Genomic DNA, 19,888 nt, shown 5'->3' with positions numbered 1-19,888 from the left:
TGGGTCTGGATGTTATGAAAAAGTTTAGAATCTAAACTTATCAAAGAGATGCACTACAGAAGAAAACCACTTCACATACTACCTGCATCGTTTTATCAAGTGTAGAACAAACTGATGTAGAACCATCCTTTTCTTATTGGAACCTGGCTACAGTACCACAGAAATCTCAAATGAGTGCCTTTAGATATTGTATGAGACACAAGAAGTAAGAATGTTTTCTTCTAAAATGTGTTGTATTATAGGATTTTGAGACAAGTTTCTAGGGACATGAATAAAGACGGGCCTATGTGGAGACAGGTGATCTCTGAGACGCATGGTTAAGGATGCCTCTGGGGGAGAAAAGTCACCTAAAGATATCTGCAGACAGACCCCAGACTGATAAAGATGCTGTGACGTTTCATCTTCATTATCAACTTGACTGGACTTAGAATCATTTTGGAAACACCTCTAGTGTGTCTATGAGGGTGTGTCCAGAAAGGTTTGACTGAGAGATGGTTACCTTGATTGTCAATGACACACACCATCTCGTGAGCTGAGGTATAAACTGAATACAAAGGAAGAAGAAAGCTGAGTGGCAGCCTACCTCTCCCTGCTCCCTGAGTGTGGATGCACTATAAAGAGCTGCCTCTTGTTCCTGCTGCTGACTTCCTAATCCTCAAACTGTGAGCCAAGAAAATCCCTCCCACCTTAAGGTGCTCCTGTCGGGTATTTTGTCACATCAATGGGAAAAATAACTAGCAGAGATGCCAAACAAGATGTTAGGACCCTGTCACAGAAACCTGTTTCTGTAATCAAGACCCAGGACCACACCTCAAATCTTGGAGTTATGGACTTAGTTTCTACCATATTTTAAGTATATTTCCAGAAAAAGCCATTTTATAACTAAGCAAAAAAAAGGATTAATGCTAAAGGAAAGCATCAGCCTGATGTCCATGAGAGTTATGAAGCAGGGATAAAACAAGAGACACCAAGGCATCAGGGAAGAGCAGGATCATAAAGTCCATCAAAGAGTAAAAAGATGCTCAGTAGGCCTCCTATGATGCTGGTGTTCAGGGTGTGTTGTCTCACCAGGAAGCGGGAATGCAGGGCCAGTTAACACAGACCAGCCTAATGAAGAAAAAGCATCTTTATCCTTGTGGTGGTTTGAATGAAAATGTCCCCCATAGGCTCCAAGTGTTTGGATACTCTGCCCCCAGATGATGGAACTATTTTGGGAAGTTTTAGAAGGTGTGGCTATTGTGGAGGAAGCACATCACTGGGGGTGGGCTTAGAGAATTCTTAAGCCTTGCCAGGTCTCCAGTCACTCTTGTTTCCTGTGCCTGCATGATGATGTGAGAGCTTAGCTTCTGCTGCTCCTGCTCCAGCCACCTTCAGCCACCATGCCTCCCTGCCATGACGGACTGTAATTCCCCTGGAACCATAAGCTCAATAAATTCTTCCTTCTATAAATTTCTTGGGTCAGTGTTTCTATCACAGCAACAGAAAAAAGACTAACACAGTAATTTGTACCAGAGAGTGGGCTGTTGGCTGTGAAGAACCTGACCATATGGGGTTTTGAAGAAAAGTACAAGACTTTGGAATGTTGGGCTAGAAAAGTGGTTGACTGCTGTATGTGGAGCTTAATAGGCCATTCTAGTAGGGGCCTGGAAGAAAGCAATGCTGAGAACAATGTAGTTCCAGAGGGAAATGAGGACTTAAGCAGCACTTGGGATATTTTGGCAAAGAGTCTGGTTGGAGTCTGCCCACAGCCAAAAAGCTTTCCTGAGGCTAAGTTGAAAAGCAATGGACTAATTTCTCTGGCGGAAGAAATTTCAAGACACCATAATGTAGAAATGATGGCGTGGATATTAATGGTGAATATTATGCAGCTGTACAGTGAAAGAGCAAAAATGGGGCAGAAAGAAATACAGTTTGGATTGAAAAAGAGCACTAGGAAGATGATTGTTTGAGCCATGGCATGTGATGGAGAGGATCCCATTGATAAGGAGATTAAAGTGATTAAGGAGGGGCCTAGAGATTCATACTGAAACAATGGAGAGAGTGCCTCCAGGGCAAGACCACACCCAGTTAAACCTCCAACTTGTGAAAGGAAAATGCTGTAGGGACCACTGAAGAGAAGCACTTCTAAAATGGATAAAGCAGGCTGGAGTCCATCCCAAACTTGCAGTCAAACTTGGCATTGTTGTTCACCTGGTGCTGGCTTTAGAGGCATAAAAGATGTAAGAATGAAGAGGTCATCAATTCTTCCTCTGATGTTTCAGAGAGCCTTGGAGGCCAGGCAGCATGAAGCAGGGGTTCCCCTGCCTAGGGAAGGCCCTAATAGGACATTGCATAAAGCTGTAAAGGTGAAGCCTAGTTGGCAGTGGAGACCCCAAGAAGTTCGTGATGCCAGAGCTGTGAGGCATCTGCCAAGAAGACCTGCACACAGGGAGTGGTACCAGCACAAGAGAGAGATGTGTGTTACATGCAGCAAAGCTAGAGAGGCTGAGCCATCTAAGCCCTTTGGAAGTGAAGTCCCAGAAGTTGGACATGGAGCTACTGGATTGGGGTTTGCCCCGCTGGGTTTTGGTCTTGTTTTGGTCCAGTATTTCCTTACTATGCCTCCATTCCTCCCTTTTGGAATGGTAATGTGTATTTGGTTCCACCATATGTTGGGAGTATGTAATTTGTCTTTTGATTTTATAGAGGCTTACAGTTAAGATATTTACCTGAGTCCACTTTGGACTGTGGACTTTTGAATAGTATTGAGACTGATAATGACTATGGGGACATTTAAAGTTGGACTAAATGCATTTTGCATTTTATATGGTCATAAGCCTATGGGGGCCAGGGGATGGAATGTGGTGGTTTAAATGAAAATGTCCCCCATAGGCTCCAAGTGTTTGGACATTTTGTCCCTAGACGATGGCACTGTTTGGGGAGGTTTTAGAAGGTGTGGCTATCCTGGAGGAAGCACATCACTGGGGGTGGGCTTAGAGAGTTCTTAAGCCTTGCCAGATCTCCAGTCGCTCTCTTGCTTCCTATGCCTGCATGATAATGTGAGAGCTTAGCTTCTGCTGCTCCTGCTCCAGCCACCTCCAGCCACCATGCCTCCCTGCCATGACGGACTGTAATTCCCCTGGAACCGTAAGGTCAAATAAACTCTTCCTTCTATAAATTGCTTGGGTCAGTGTTTCTATCACAGCAACAGAAAAGTGACTAGTACAATCCTCAAATTGTTCCTCAGCATATGGATGAAGATACACAGCTGACTGCCATGGGGAATATGCTTCTGGAAGAGCCAGAAAGCATGAGCCCCTCCGAGGTATCCCAGATATGGTCTCCATCACACGTCACCTAAGTGAGGAGGCATTCAGAAAAATAAAACTTCATGTTATTTTTTAAGTATTTCTTTCAGATTTGGAAAAAGAACCAGAGTCATCTGACACCATTCCTTAACTGTAGGGGAGACATATTTCAATAGTCCTTGTAGGTACCTGAAACCTCAGAGAGTATCAAACCATATACATCTCTGTGTTTCCTTGTACATACCTACTTGTGATAACATTTCACATTTTCACTTAATGGAAGCATTCTATCTTCTCTTTGGCCTAATCTGCCTAGGTGCATTACTGTAACACTTGTCTTTGGGGTCACTATCACATCAAGTAAGAGTTACCAGAACATAGCACCACAACACCATGACAGTCAGTCACAACTGAGACAGCACTTAGTAACTAACAGATGGACAGAGACAGTGTATATACACTGGAGAAAAGGATGGTTCATGTCTGGCAGGAACAAGTGTGACTGTGAGATTTTTTTTTCACCATGCTACTCAAAAGAGTATGAGAGTTAAATACACTACGTATTGTTTTTGGAATTTTCTATTTAATGTTTTTAGACTGAAATTGACTGTGAGTGACTAAAATCAGAGAAAAGTTTATTATCCTGTAACATGGGAAGAGAGGATCTGACATTTCAAATAGTGCTTCCGGGTGTCAGCAGGTAATTGAAAGAAAAAGGCCCAAGTGAAGTCCACGGGGCAAGTAACTCACTGCTGAGGATAATATTAAGCAATACCTACTGCCTTAATCACCTTCAAAGACATTAAACTGCTCTGAAGACAAACAAAAAGGAGGCTTCTCAAGCACAGGGCCTTATGAAATAAAGCCCATATCATATCAGCAGCAATCTAATATGCCAAAGTCTCAGCTCTCCTGTGAAATTGAATTATTTGTGTCATCTGTGTTATAATATGCACTGTCTCTTTCACAAGCTTCATATTTCTCAAAGTATGTTTACTTGCACACTTTTCTCACATGCAGTCTCACTGACACCCCCAAATTTCAGTGCTAAAACAAAACACATGCTAATCTACAAGTACTGGGCCCTTAAGAACCAAAGACCCCAAAATAGTTTCCGACCTTAGTAACTGAAGCAGAGTGACATCTCGCCTTTACTTCTAAATAAAGCTCAGATGCACACCCTGAACACAGCTTGCTAAAACAAGAGCGAAGAAGCCGCAGTAGAGTTAAGTGGGTCAGTGGAAAGATGCTTTGGTCCTGAGAGTTGCCCCTCCCCTACCTTTTCTGATGCTTTGTCTTGAACCAATAGCCCTGGATTTGGAGGTGGAGGGGCTCGGCGCTTTTTCATCTCTGACTTCGCAGACATCCCTGAGATGTTGCCCAGTGAGAGGGAGGGACCCAGTGTCAGGGTCCTCGACTGCATGGATGGGGAGTTCGGTGTTGTTAAGCAGCCCTGTAGGAGAAGAGACACACAACATCTCATCAATAAGGTGACTTCTTTCTGTATTAATTAACCTGAAACCAAAGCAGCAAACCACCCACTCAAGCTGCTGAAGTGTCTCTTTCCGCTGGTAGGCTTGAAAGACTGGAGCAAAATCCCTACTTTCATTCTCCTAGGAGATTTACCGACGACACTGCGTTATAGGCTCATGCTATTCTTTTAATTGTGAAGGAAGCAGCAGACTCTTGAAGCCTCTAAGAACCCTTAACAGCTAGAATTATTTGGTATTTCCATCCTACCTGCAGGTGTTGAACAGCTTTCTTTAATATATCACAAGAGTGAGTTCTTAGATACTGCAAAGAAGGAGGGGTCAGTGAAGACCTGCATTGTAATGGAAAATACCAAGAGTCTGCCATCTTGAGAGGTATTTCACCTACTGCTAGTTTCCTGTAGCTTAGTACCTTTCTTATAACTTTAAGAAGTTTGATTTTTTAAAAGATGGTGGTGTGTAATAAACACTATTTTATTTTATTTTTTTATTTTTTTACAAACCACCAATGTAAGAGTTGGCAACAGACACTTTGTGGACAAATACATACCTACTGATTCTCAAGGAACAATTTCTATCCTGGGGACATACACATGATTTTTTAATCTTTTGTTACCCCGGGGTCTTCTTAATAGAAACAACAGAAGTGTCCATGCTCAAAGGGCATTTAGGGGATGAAGGCTCTATTTTCACACTGAAAACAAAATGGCAGCTATAACCTTGGTGGTGGTGTCACACATCCTCTTCTTCATCTACAACACAAGTGATCTTGGATGTAACCCATATAAAGTCAGTGTAGAGAAGGATGGAGTCACAGTCCCTTGAGACACTTAGTTTGATTTCTGACTTTGTCTTGTGTAAGCCACACGACCTCGGGTAGGTTTTAATTTATCTCCTTTAAAACAGAAAAGAGGGAGCTAGAGAGATGGCTTAGCAGTTAAGAGCACTGGCTGCCCTTTCAGAGGACTTGGGTTCAGTTCCCAGCAACCATATGGCGGCTAACGACTGTCACAACTCCAATTCTAGGGGATCTAATGTCCTTTTCTGGCCTCTGCAGGCACTGCATGACATGGGTGCACTTTCACACATGCAGGCAAAACACTCATACACATAAAATAAAAGTAATTCAATCAAAAAATTTTTCTTTGAGCTTAATTATGAAAGTCAAAGGACAAGACATTCGAGGGAAGTTGCTTTTTCTGTCAGTTATGCTTCCCCGAGGAGACGTTGAGTGTCAAGGACATCCAGTGCTTCAGCATTGCATTCAGAGTCACAGGAAACAGATGAGGGGTGGTGTAGAAACAGCCTGGCACCCAAAAAACTCTCCAGTGCCTACTTAAAGTTCCATAGAAAATGCAAAACATCTTAAGTCTTTAATTTTGCAGCCACTACACTCAGCACTAAGTAAATAAGTCAATGCAAAATCAGTTCCATTCAGCATTCCCTCTGCCTGGCAGCTACTTCCACAGAAACGGGAAAGACTCAAGGACACAGGATCTAACGACTTACAGTTCAAGTGACTAACTGAAATACAAGAACTAAATCAGAGAGGAGACTTTGCTCACGCAATGACTAGAGTTGTGAAGCTGTTTCATCCATGGTAGGTTGACTCAGATACCTCCAAATTTAGGAAGAGTGTAAACCCAGTTTCCTTTGCTAAAGTCAGCATGTAGCCAGAAACACAGACACTGAGATCTTCCAAGTTGCTCAATTTACTCATCCATAAAGTCTGCTGACATTTATTATATATACACATGTGTGCATCACACACACACACACACATAATGCACTGACACAAGTGTCACATATGCATTTAACACATATACGTGTACATGTACACACACTCTAGCACTGAAACACTTAGTAGAGGACTATGCTAAACTTCTTCACTGTTTGGCATCCCAGTAAAACCTTCTCCAGGTGATACATTTAAAACTCAGCATCTAATTGCTTCTTTTTGTGCCAACCTATCTAGTCATGAGACTTCCATTTCCTCATGTTCTCAAGTCCTCACCACAACTATGCATCCCTGAGTGCTCACTCAACATGCCTGTGAAATTACCTCTGTCTTTCAGATGTCCTGCCCCTTGTATGAAGTTCTATACAGCCTAATCCCTTTAAAACATTTCATAGTGCCAGGAGTAGTGGCACATGTCTTTAATCCCAGCCCTCAGCAGGCAGAGGCAGGTGGATCTCTGTGAGACTGAGGCCAGCCTGGTCAACATAGTGACTTCTAGGCAGGCTGGGACTAGGAGACCCTGTAAAAATAAAATAAAATAAAACAAAAAACAAAAATGTTTTATGGAGAACTTATATTTGATTTCAAGTTTTAATTTTGTCATCTTTCTGCCCTCACAAGCACTCTGACATCTTGGATGATCAACAACTGGAATACTATGATCTTTAAAATGGGAAATTTCTACCTCAAATTGTTATCCGCATTAAATGAGGGAACTAAGTGAGAGTACCTAGCATATTTCTGTCACATTAGAGGTGTCAAATGAGGGAGCTAAAGAAATGTCTCAACAGTTAAGAGTCCACGCTGCTCTTGTGGAGGACCTGAGTTCACTTCCCAACACCCACATTAAGAAGATCACAACTGCCTATAACTCAGTGATCAGGAGATCTGACATCTTCTGGCCTTTGTAGGCACTGTACTCACATGCACAACCCCTCACCAACACACACACACACACACACACACACACACACAAACATAGTTAAAAATAGAAATTAAAAATAAAAACATCAGGTGAGTTCCCTCTGCCATTTCAGCTCTCAGGGGTAGGCGGCTGGGATCATTGCCTACCCCAACCTCTGAGCTTCCCCAGACTAACCTACCAGTTGACCTGTTCACCCAGTAGCCACCCAACCCAGCCTGATGATCTAGGACTGTGTGGAGTCAATCTTGGAGTCTCAACGTAAAAGTTTCACCTGGACCATAAACTGAAAAGTTGGGGTACCAGCAAGCAAAGATACAAACAACTATTAAGTAAAAATGAGATGAGCTATACATACCAAGAAACACTACCACCTACTTAAGCCCAGGTATGTAGGTACCACTGAAATCTGCAAACAACATGAATAAACAAGATAAGATGTCTCCTACAAAAATCAGCATCTCCATCACAATGCTCCCTGAGAATGGCAACCCAGCAGATGAATAAGCCAACGATTTCAAAATAGCAATTACAAATATATTCCAGGAACTCAAAGAAGATATGAATAAAAGACTGAATAAAGACCATGAAAACGAATGAAAGAACTAAAACACCAAAACATGAAACTAGATTCAATAGAAGATAGGATCTCTGAAGAAAATCTAAATTGAAATAAAATTTGAAACAAGATCTCAGGAACTCAAAAATCTTAGAGGAAAGGAGCAAAAAGGAAGTAGAAGAACCAGAACAGGAAATACTAGATCTTGAAGACAAGACTGGGGAATGGACTGCTCAATAAAAAAAAAAACGTTAAATATCAAATAACCCAGGAATGGAATATGCAAGACCTCTGGGACACTGTAAAAAGACCAAAGCTATGAATCATAGGCATAGAAGGAGAAGAAGGAATCTAGGTCAAAGGCACAAAAATATATTTTTAAAATATGGAGAGGTGGCTCAGCGGTTAAGAACACTGGTTGTTCTTGCAGAAGACCCGGGTTCGAATCCCAGCACCCGTATGGCAGCTAACAACTGTCCATAGCTCCAGTCCCAGGGTATCCGACAGCCTCGTCTGACCTCCGTGGGCATTGCACAACATGGGTGCACTCACCTACATGCAGGCAATACATGCATACATATCAAAACAATAAATAAAATTTTTTAAATTTTATTTATTATTTTTATTTTATGTGTATGAGTGTATTGCCTGCATGTATGTAAGTGCATTCATGTCATGCAGTGCCTGCAGAGGGCAGAGGAGGGCACTGGATTTCCCTGGAACTACAGTTACAGATGGTTGTTAGCCACCATGTGGGAGCTGGGATTTGAACCCGGGTCCTCTGCAAGAGCAGCCAATGCTCTTAACCACTGAGCCATCTCTCCAGCCCCCCAAAAAAATTTTAATAAAATCATAGAAAAAAACTTCCCCAATCTAGGGAAAGAGACTTATCAGTGAGGAATACAGAACACCAAGTAGATAGGACCAGAAAAAAAAAACAAAAAACAAAAAACAAAAAACTCCTCACATCATATAATAGACAAAACTCTAAATGTACAGAACAAAGAAAAGATACTGAAAGTTGTAAGAGAGAAAGATCAAGTCAAATATAATGACAGGTATAACAGAATAACAGCAGACTTTTCAATGGCATCTATGAAAGTCAGAAGGGCTTGAACCCATGTCCTACAAATCATGAAGGAACAGATTCCAGGCCAGACTACTATCCCCAGAAAAATGAACAGTTGCAATCAAAGGAGAAAGAAAAAGTTTCCATGATGAAAACAAATTTAAGGAATTTAAGTCCATGAAACCAGCTACAGAAAATACTCAATGAATACTTCAGTCTGAAGAGACTATTAAACACTCTCAGGAAGGTATAAAAACTGAATAAATTACCCCAGAACAATTAACCAAAAAAGGTCTAAGAAAATAACACTACAATACCAACATAACAGGAATTAATAAATATCGATCAATAATAACTCTCAATACTAATGGTCTCAACTCCCCAGTAAAAAGACACAAAGTGATTGGATTAGAAAATAGGCTCCACTAATTTGCTACCTCTAAGAAACACATTTCACCATCAATGACTGACACCACCAAAAAGTAAAAGGATTAAAAAGGATGTTCAAATCAGACAGAACTAAGAAACAAGTAGGTGTAGCTATTCTAATATCCAATAAAATAGACTTCAAACTAAAACTAGTCAGAAGAGACAAGGAAAGTCACTACATTAAAGGAAAAATACATGAAGAAGATATTGCAATCACAAACATATGCACTACACACAGGCACACCCAATTTCATAAAAGAAACTTTATTAGATCGAAAATTTTCCAACAGAGCAGTAGTGGAAGACTTTAACACCCCATTGTCACCAATAAATAGGTCAAACAAAATTCAAAGAGAAAAACCCTGGAGTTAAATAACATCATAAATCAAATGAACCTAACAGACATCCACAGAACATTCCATCCAAACACCAAAGAATGTACTTATGCCTTAGCAGCCATGAACTTTCTCTAAAACTGATCACATATTACGGAACAAACGAAGACTCAATAACCTCAGGAAAACTGAAATATCCCGTATTCTATTTGATCACAAAGGAACAAATATAAATATGAGTAACAATAAAAATGTGGAAAAACTATACAAATTTATGTGAGATAACACACTACTGAATGAAAACTGGATCGAAGGATCAAGAGGGAAAAATTTAAATTCCTAGAAATAAATGGAAAATTAAAACACAACATACTAAAATCTATGGGCCACAATGAAGGCAGTCCTAAGAGGAAAATTTGTAGCATTAAGTGCCTACACTAGAAAAACAGAAACATCTCATATAAATTAATGATGCACCCGACGGACTTGGAAAACCAAGAACAAACAACACCTAAAAAGAGTGGGTAGGAAGAGGTAGGTAAAGTCAAGGTTGAAATTAATAAAAAATAAATGAAGAAAATACAAAGAATCAATGAAGTAAGAATTGGTTCTTTGAAAAGATTAGCAAGATTAACAAACTTTTAGCTAAATTAGCCAACTAAAAGAAAGGGGGCCCAAATTAATAAACTCAGAAGTGAAAAGGGAAACATTACAACAGACCCAGAAGAATCAGAAAACCATAGGACATACTTTAAAAAAATCTATATTCCACTAAACTAGAAAATCTAAAGTGGATCAATTTCTAGATATGTATGGCTTACCAAAATTAAATCAAAATGATATCAATAATTTAAACAGACCCGTAACAACCAATGAGATTGATACATTAATTAAAACTCTCACTACTAAAGAGAGCCCAGGACCAGATAGATACAGCACAGAATTCTACCAAACCTTAGAAGAAGCATTAATACGAATAGTCCTCAAGTTATTCCATGAAATAGAAAAGGAAAGAACACCCCCAAATTCTTTCTACAAAGTATTATACTAACACCAAAGCAAGAAAAAGACCCAACAAAAAAAATTATAATCAACCTCTCTGATGAACATAGAAGCAAAAATTTTCAATAAAATAGTCATAAACAGAATGTAAGGAAACATCAAAAAGATTATCAACTATGATAAATTTGGCTTCATCCTAGAGATGCAGAGATGTTTCAACCTATGTAAATCGTAAATCAATAAATGCAACCCACCACATAAACAGACTCAAGGACAGAAATTACATGTAGAAAGGGTCCATTAGATGTAGAAAGAACTTGTGACAAAATCCAATATCCATTCATGCTAAATTCAGGTAGAATCTAGGAATACAGGGGACATATCTCAACATAATAAAGGCAATATAAAATAAGCCCACCATCAACAACATACCAAATGCAGAAAAAAACTGAAAATACAGTGTTTCCATTAAAATCAGGAACAAGACAAGAATGTCCACACTTCTCATTCCTGTTCAATATAGTCCTTGATGTCTCAGCTTAGAGCATGATGTGTTAGAGCAATAAAACAAATGACAGAGATAAAGGGGATACAAATTAGAAAGGAAAAAGTTGAAAGATCCTATGAACAGATGTTACAATTATATAAAAGACTGTAAAGACTCAACCATAAAACTTCTAGAGCTGCTATATACATTTAGCAAAGTAGCAGGATACACAATTAACACATAAAAATCAGTAGCCCTCCTATATACCAACAGCAAATGATCCCATGAATGATAGCCTCAAAAACCATAAAAAGCCTTGGAATAAATCTAACCAAGGAAATAAAAGACTTGTATAACAAAAACTTTAAGACACTGAAGAAAGAAGTTGAAGAAAATACTAAAAGACAGGAAGACTTCCCATGCTTATGGACTGGCAGAATATTGTGAAAATGTCCATCCTACCAAAAAAAATCTACAAATTCAGTGCAATACTCATCAAAATTACAACATAAAGGGGCTGGAGTGATGGCTCAGTGGTTCAGAGCACTGACTGTTCTTGCAGAGGACCCAGGTTCAAACCCTAGCACCCACATGGCAGCTAACAACTGTTCATAACTCCAGTTCCAGGGGCTCTGATGCCCTCTTCTGGCCTCTGTGGGCACTGCATGACATGGGCGCACTTATGCAGGCATAACACACACAAAATAAAAGTAAATTTTAAAAAAAATTTAAAAATTAAAACACAAATTTTCCAGAAATTGAAAAATAATCTCAAATTTCATATGGAAACACAAAAAACCCAGATGGCCAAAATAATCATGAACAATAATAGAATTTCTGGAGACATTACCATCCCTGATCTCAAATCATACTTCAGATATATCATAATAAAAACAACATGGTAATGGTATATAAACAGACACATTGATAAGTGGAATAGAATTAGAGGCCCAGATTTAAGATTACACATTTACAATAACCTGATTTTTTGACAAAGGAGCCAAAAATACACACTGGAGAAAAGGCAGCATGTTCACCAAATGGTGCTGGTTAAACTGTACAATTGCATATAGTAGAATGAAACTGAACATGTCTCACCATGCACAAAACTCAACTCCAAATGGACAAAGAACCTCAACATAAACCTGATACCTTGAATCAGACAGAGAAAAAGTAGGGAATAAGTTGGAACTTAGAAGCATAGAGAAGGACTTTCTGAATAGGACTCCTGTGCCACACGCATTAAGTCCAACAGTTGACAAACAAGATCTTACAAAACTAAAAATCTGGTACAGCAAAGGACACCATCATTCATGTGAAGAGGCAACCTACAGTATGGGAAAAAATATCATCTATTCCTCTGACAGAGGGTTATTATCTAGAATATACGAGGAACTATAAAATGAAACAATATAAAACAACCAATTTTTTAAAAATGGAACAAGGAGCTGAATAGGGAGTACTCAAGAGATGAGATGCAAACGGCTAAAAAATACTTTAAAATTTTTTCAAAATATTTAGTTACCAAGGAAATATGAATTAAAATCACTTTGTGATTTTATCTCACCCCACTCAGAATGGCTGAGACAAAAACAAAAAACAAGGACCAAGGCTGACAAGGGAATTCTTATCCACTGCTGGTGGAGTACAAACTGTTCCAACCACTATGGAAACCAGTGTGGAGATTCCTCAAAAAGCTAGAAATAGATCCATCATATGACCCCACCACACCACTATTAGGTGTAGACCCCAAAGACTTCATATACTACCAAAGAGACACAAGTTCAATTCATTTTCATTGCTGCCCTTTTCACAACAGCTAGGAAATGGAAACAACGTAGATGTCCATCAACTGAGGAACACATAATGAAGGTATGGCACATTTACATGATGTAACATTATTCAGCTGTTAAAAATGAAATTATGAAAATTGCAGGTAAATGGATGGAACTGAAAAAAATTATTCTGAGTGAGATAACCCAGATCCACAGAGGCAAATGCTGAATGTTCTCTTCCACAGCTAGATGCTAGTTTTGAATTCGTACATATGCATGTTTCAGTTGGAAAATTCAGAAAGGTCAGGAAATAAACAAAGCACTATGGATGGGGGAGACAGAACACAGTGACATAAAGGGAGAAAAGGGAATAATAGAGAAGCAAGGGTTAACTGGCATGTGGAATAGAAGGCAAGGCAGAGCAGGGAGTATGGGGAGGGATAACTAAAAGTAAAAGCCTTTAGAAAAAACCATATGGAAACCTGACACTATAGAAGTGTCCTAAAGTATATACACATACATTATAAAAAGAGATTAAAAGCAGTTATAACAGGAACATACTGCCCCTACTAGACACTATAGGAAGCAAAGAAAAAGCCCATGTCAGGAATGGACTCCCTCTTTGGAAACTGGTGACCAGGGGCCCCAGAGATCCTCAAACAATACTGGACACTGCCCCTGCTCTTGGTTACTCACCAATGCTTGGCAGTAACACCCTATTGCTGAAGACACTACATATATGAACTGTAGAACAAACAAGGTTAAACCAAGCTGGTACTGACCGAAGTCAGTAATAAAGCCTTCATCTTGACTGGCTAGCTTTCATAGTGCTGGAAGGTGCTAAGCATAATCCTGAAAGAACCAAAAATTAATCATCGACCTTACCCATCTGTGTGAGTCCTGTGACCTACAATAATAACTGACTTGGCAAGATAAGCCTACTGGTGCAATAGTGGCATGAATATTGTGGGAGCAACCAACCATTTCTAGTTGGATTTAAGGTCTACTTCATAAGAAGGACCCCATACCTGACACTGCTATCAGGCCTAGGAACCTGTGGCTAGACAGGCACAGGCTGTAGGGGAGAGACTAATACTATTTATTCTGCTAAATAAATATGGTATTAAATTGACTCCTAACGACACTGTTATGCTCACAGAGTAATGCATCTCTCAACTCTCACCAAAGAAGCCCCCTTATGCAGCAGATGATAATTAACACAGAAACCGGTAACTGGCCAATGTGCAGAGAACAAGGGACTGCAGAGTGCTTATCCCTGAATGGGACACCAAAATCAAACTTCTGTCTCCCAAGGCTCAGGGATCACTGTGGAAGAGGGGGCAAAAGATTGTGAGAGTCAGAGGTGACGGATGACAAGAAAACACTGTTTTCCAGTCATGTGGGAAGTTACTCATACAAACTCACAGTAATCTTGAGAGCATGTACAAGTCCCATGCAAGGTCAAACAACAAAAAAATCCCAGTACAGGCATGGGGAAGTGGGTGAGAAACTCCAACTCTACCTGAGGAACTATTGGCAACCGATAGCTGCTGGGGGGTCGGGGGAGACACAGTCTCTTTTAAGGGTGTGACTATTGGCAGGTTAACCAGGCTCTAGTGGATAGACCCATATACTGAAGGACATTTGAGAACACAAATATGACTCTATAGGCCTTTGTGTATGTATGTGTGTATAAAATATTAAATTGTGTGTGTATAAAATATGAAATTGAGTGAGGGTAGTAAAGGAGGGTACAGATAGGGCAGGGAATCTAAGATCTAAGTATACTCAAAATATATTGCATGAAACTTGTAAAAATTCTACTAAAAAGGAAAAAAAATAAAGGCAGTCAAAAAATGTCAAATGAATGTGCTTTGCTTCTCTTCTGGTAAATATGTTGCATGACCTCAATAGAGTAACCATGAGATAACCTTGGGTGGCAGAACCCAGAAGCCCAAACTGCACCCCACCTAGGGCCTATAGGACTCATGACATCACTCTTTTAGGCTCTGGGCACCTCAAACTACATCACCAGCGCCTTAACCGAATTTAGACAATTCAGCTGTGTTCCACGCTACTTAACAGTCACCAAGTATCTTTTCCCACCTGACCCCAAACATGACTGTAGGCTCTATCAGAGCTTGACCACTTTATTCTGACACCAGGTAGTTTTTAAATCAACCTTCAATCCAATGGGCATCCAAGGATACTTGTGTTTTAACTCCTGTCTCCCTCTTTCCCCATTCCTGGATTTAAACACAAGACCGGGAAAACAATCCAAGAAGAATGTGGGAGGAAAATGGCCCTAAGTATGAGACATACATCCCAAACAGTCTGAAGTCAAAACAGGCTGGCGCCGTCCTATTTCTCCTGTTTCCTTAGCTGGCTCCTACTGCACAGGGTCATGGCTCTGTGAGAGAAGGTGTGCTGTCCACCTGCAGTGAGCCTTGGCTTTCTGTGCCCTGTACACGCCACACTTCATTTGTAAGAAACATCAAGTCCCATTCCTGTAGCGAAATAAGTCTTATGTTCCTCCAAAGTCATTGCCAATGCCCCCCGCCGAAAAAAATTAGGCATTGTGGGGCTGTGGTTAAGAGTGCTTACTGCTCTTTTTGAGGAGCTGGGTTCAGTTCCCAGTACACAGATCAAGTGGCTCACATCCACCTGCAATTCCAGTTCCAGCAGATCCAATGCCTTCTTCTGGCTTTCAAAGTCTCCTGCACACACATGGTGTACATAAACTCATACAACTATACACACACATACACATAAAAATAAGCCAGGTGTTAGAGTATATACTTTTGATTCTAGCACTCAGGAGGTAGAGGTGGGCAGATCTCTGTGAATTCGAGGCAAGCCTGGTTTACACAGCAAGTTCCAGGTTAGCCAGGAATATGTAGTGAGATCCTGTCTGAAAACATAAATAAATAATCTATTAGCCATCTGTAGACAGAAGGAGCAGAGCCCACAGGACCTCTGTCTCAGGCTTTGGGAAACTGTGTTCTGCAGAGTGTAAACTTCTACCAGCAGAAGCTGCTTTCAAAGAAGGCAAAGTAGGGAAGGGAACTTCCAATCAGATACTACTTGCCAAAGATATCACAGAACTACCCACATCTCCACCTTGTTGAGAGCCACGTAATTCATTTACTTTATTTGGCATAAGATGATATGAGCCTATCACACACGCATTCCAATAGGACAGAGGAAGAAAAGAACACTCACAGTCTCAAGATCTAAATGTCAACTCAAAACATGGCCATTAATTTCTTGTTTCTACTCATCTATCATCTATCCATCCATCCATCCATCCATCCATCCATCCATACATACATCCATCTACCCACCCACATATACAGTCAATTGCTTTGATTTGAAATGTAGTCACTACATCAGATAACTCCCATTTCCTTTCTATTTTCTCATAGTTTTTCCTGGTAGCAATGATATTGCATACTGCTGGCAGGGATAAACAGTTCTCTGCACAAATCACAATCAACACCTGGATCTTCTCTGGAAGACCTTACACACACACACACACACACACACACACACACACACACCACCTACACACACACATACACATCTCCGCACACACATACACACCTCCTCCACACACATACCACACACACATACACACATCCTCTACACACATACCACACACACATACACACCTCCTACACACACATACCACACACACATACACACCTCCTCCACACACATACCACACACACACATACACAACCTCCACCACACATACACAACCTCCACATACACAACACACACACCACCTCTACACATACACACCACTTCACACACACATCACTTTCATACTTACACATCACCTTCATACACACACCACCTTCACACATACACACCATCACCATACACACTACCTCCACACACAAAGCACCTTCACAAACATGCACAACCTCTCCACACACACACACACACACTACCTCCACACACACAGCACCTCACACACATGCACACACCACCTCAATACACACACCACCTCCACAAATATACTACCTCCACACCCATACTACCTCCACATACACACCACCTCTTCCTACTCCCCCCACCACCCTGAACCCACCCACATACCACCTCCACTCACACACATATCCCCTCTGTTCACATCAAGGAGCATTGAGCTTACCCTTATCCCTGAATGCCCAAGTGGTTGGTGAGTGGACTCAGCTTGGCCTCTAGAGTCTGACCCTACTTATAATCCAGTTCAGGTGTCAGGAAGACACTATGCTTTGCAAAGTCTGCCATGGGCAGCAGGAGATATTGCTGAGACACCTCTGGTGCTCTGGGTGTACTGGGTGTCCCTAGGATAACTGAGATTCTCGGGCACGACAGCGCCAGGCTTTCTCCCTTGCTCAGAGATTAGAAGTAGGCAGGAAGCTATGTCTGAGGTTAAAAAAAATAACATACTGTGCTCAAGTTCACACAAATGTCATGTTCCCTCTCTCTTGGTTTCAGGTATTCACATGCATCCCATCCACACAGCTGACCACACAAGCCACTCCATACTCTCCTTTCAAGTAGCTAGCAAAGGACTCTGCAAACAATGCTACAACGTGTTTCCAGGCACAAACAGCAAATGTTGTACTCAAATCCTTTCTCTTTAAGATAAGTTGATTTTAAAAAACAGTGATAGTCATTTTGTTTTCATTTCTCAAAACTGTCCCTTCTGGCCGATAAGGTTTAACTTAGAAGAACAAATTGCTCAGTTAAGATAGCAAGAAATGGAGACCTTTTTCTTTTTTCATTATTAGTTTGATTCTTTGTCAATTTTATACATGTATAGAATGTATTATGATCACTCTCTCTCTCTTTCTCTCCACCCACTCCCATCCATCTCCCCTCCCATCCATCAACCACCCCCTCCATTCTCACCAAATCCTTCCCAGATTGATAGCTTTTGATTTGGTTTTGTGACCCATTCAGTTTAACAAGGGCCATCTGTGTAAGCACTGGATTGGAACTATCCATTGGAGCCTGGTGGGTCACCAGTGGGGTCATAGCTGAAGGCAATGACTACCCTCTCCCTGAATGTATCAGGAGCAGATAGTTTAGCACTGCAGGCTAGGACTCCCCAAATCCCCCTCAACTCACACATGGCTGTTGACTGGGCCATTCTTGTGAAGACCCAGTATAGGTATCCACAGCTGCTATCAGCTCATAATTGCAATGGTTGTGAGTTCACCAGAAGCTGGCACTTCACAGCCCTTTTCCCTGTCTTAGGGCTCTTATATTCTTTCTGTCAGGTCTTCCATAATGTTCCTTGAACCTTAGAAGGGACAGTATGAATGTCTTGTATAGGGTGAGCGCTCATCCATCACTGATTCTTAGCACCCTGGATAGTCAAGAGTCTCTGAATTCACCACTATTCACTGGAAAGAGGCCTTTCTTATCAGTGCTGACAGTACCATTTGTCTATGGATCTAAACATAAATGTTTAGAAGGCATCAATTTCGCTAAGCAGCAGTATTCAGTTCCCCCTCAGGGCCCCTGGTTTCACCTTCATCAGCATCACATGCAAGACATCAACTTCCATTCAGTTCCTGCCAATGGTAGGCTACAATTCCAGCCTCTAAGACCCCTCAATAAAGCATTTATATCAGGAGGTGAATGGTGACGTTTCTGCAGGGGAAACCATGAATAGCTTCCATGTACGTTAAGTAAATCATTCACAAATGGGTATTTCATTAACAGATTACCAGTGGCCTCACCCCTGACTCCACTTTGGACTCCCCACCACCTCTGTTAGTAAATGTTGCCAAGTGCGCACAACCAACCCAAAGCTGGTTTCCATGTCTGCAGGGAGGGGATGCTGGACTCACAGATCCCAGTTATCCATGAAGTTCACCTTAAGAACACATATTCATTTTTCTTAGGTCCATCCTTGTAACCTTGTCATTTAGCCCAGACCTATCCTCTTCGCTGGCCTGACCTCAAGGGCTCAGATTCCATAGTTCTTTTGATATGAACCCAGCATCTCTCTACTGATTTGTGATGTCCTGTTAGAAATAAAGAGGGTAGAGGAAGGCAACAGCAGTAGATCAGAAAGTCCCAGGGCACAAGAGATAGCAACATCCCAGAATCCTGGAGAATGGGACATGAGAGAGAAGGATGTATTTCTGAAGGTGTGAGACGTGTGTGTGTGTGTGTGTGTGTGTGTGTGTGTGTGTGTACACGTGCATATGTGTGAGGAGGCTGAAGGACAACCTTGGGTGTCATTCTCAGGATTGCTGGCCAAAAGAGACTTCTGAGCAATTTTTAAGCTGGTTAGTACATTTTCGGAAATAAACTGATATTTCCTATTTCTTCAAGACTGTTCGATGGATATGCTATTCCAGTATTTCAGTCATTACCTAATTTGTTACTTCACTATCTTCTCCAGAATGGATAAAAAAAAACTATTGGTTACCTTAGAACTTCTTCAATTTTCTTTACTTCCATTAAAAAAAAAAATCTGACAGGGAAGTATTCTCCGGGAGACATCCCCTTCGCCCCCTCCCGTGTGTGTGCGTCTGTGTATGTGTGTCTGGGGGTGTGTGTCCGTGTATAAAAGTGTTTTAGAAACTCACCCATGCAGAAAACCGTATCTTATGGTTGCCATTAGGAGAAGCAGGGGCTGCTGAGCCCTCAAGACGCACAATGTTGAGGTTGCCTTGGCTCCACCTTCAGCTAAGCAACCTGTGGACTCTAGAATAGTGTCTCCACAGATAAACACAGCCTTGTGGTCAACTGAAATGCCTGGTGCCTATCGCTACCGCTCTGTCA

General features: G+C 41.0%; 1 protein-coding gene across 4 annotated transcripts in view; it reads right to left on the bottom strand.

Moving 5' to 3' along the window:
- Positions 1-19,888, bottom strand: part of Cobl (cordon-bleu WH2 repeat protein) — a 274,940-nt gene that overhangs the window by 121,971 nt on the left and 133,081 nt on the right. For all 4 annotated transcript variants that reach the window (XM_008849261.3, XM_008849262.3, XM_008849264.3 and 1 more), the window contains one exon: positions 4,567-4,740. In XM_008849261.3, coding sequence (XP_008847483.1) covers positions 4,567-4,740 — 174 coding nt within the window. The remainder of the gene's footprint in view (positions 1-4,566; positions 4,741-19,888) is intronic.

This window comes from Nannospalax galili, unplaced genomic scaffold (assembly GCF_000622305.1).
Source record: "Nannospalax galili isolate Female #2095 unplaced genomic scaffold, S.galili_v1.0 scaffold304, whole genome shotgun sequence".
NCBI classification, from domain to species: Eukaryota; Metazoa; Chordata; class Mammalia; order Rodentia; family Spalacidae; genus Nannospalax; species Nannospalax galili.
This window is presented reverse-complemented; position numbering and strand designations above follow the sequence as displayed.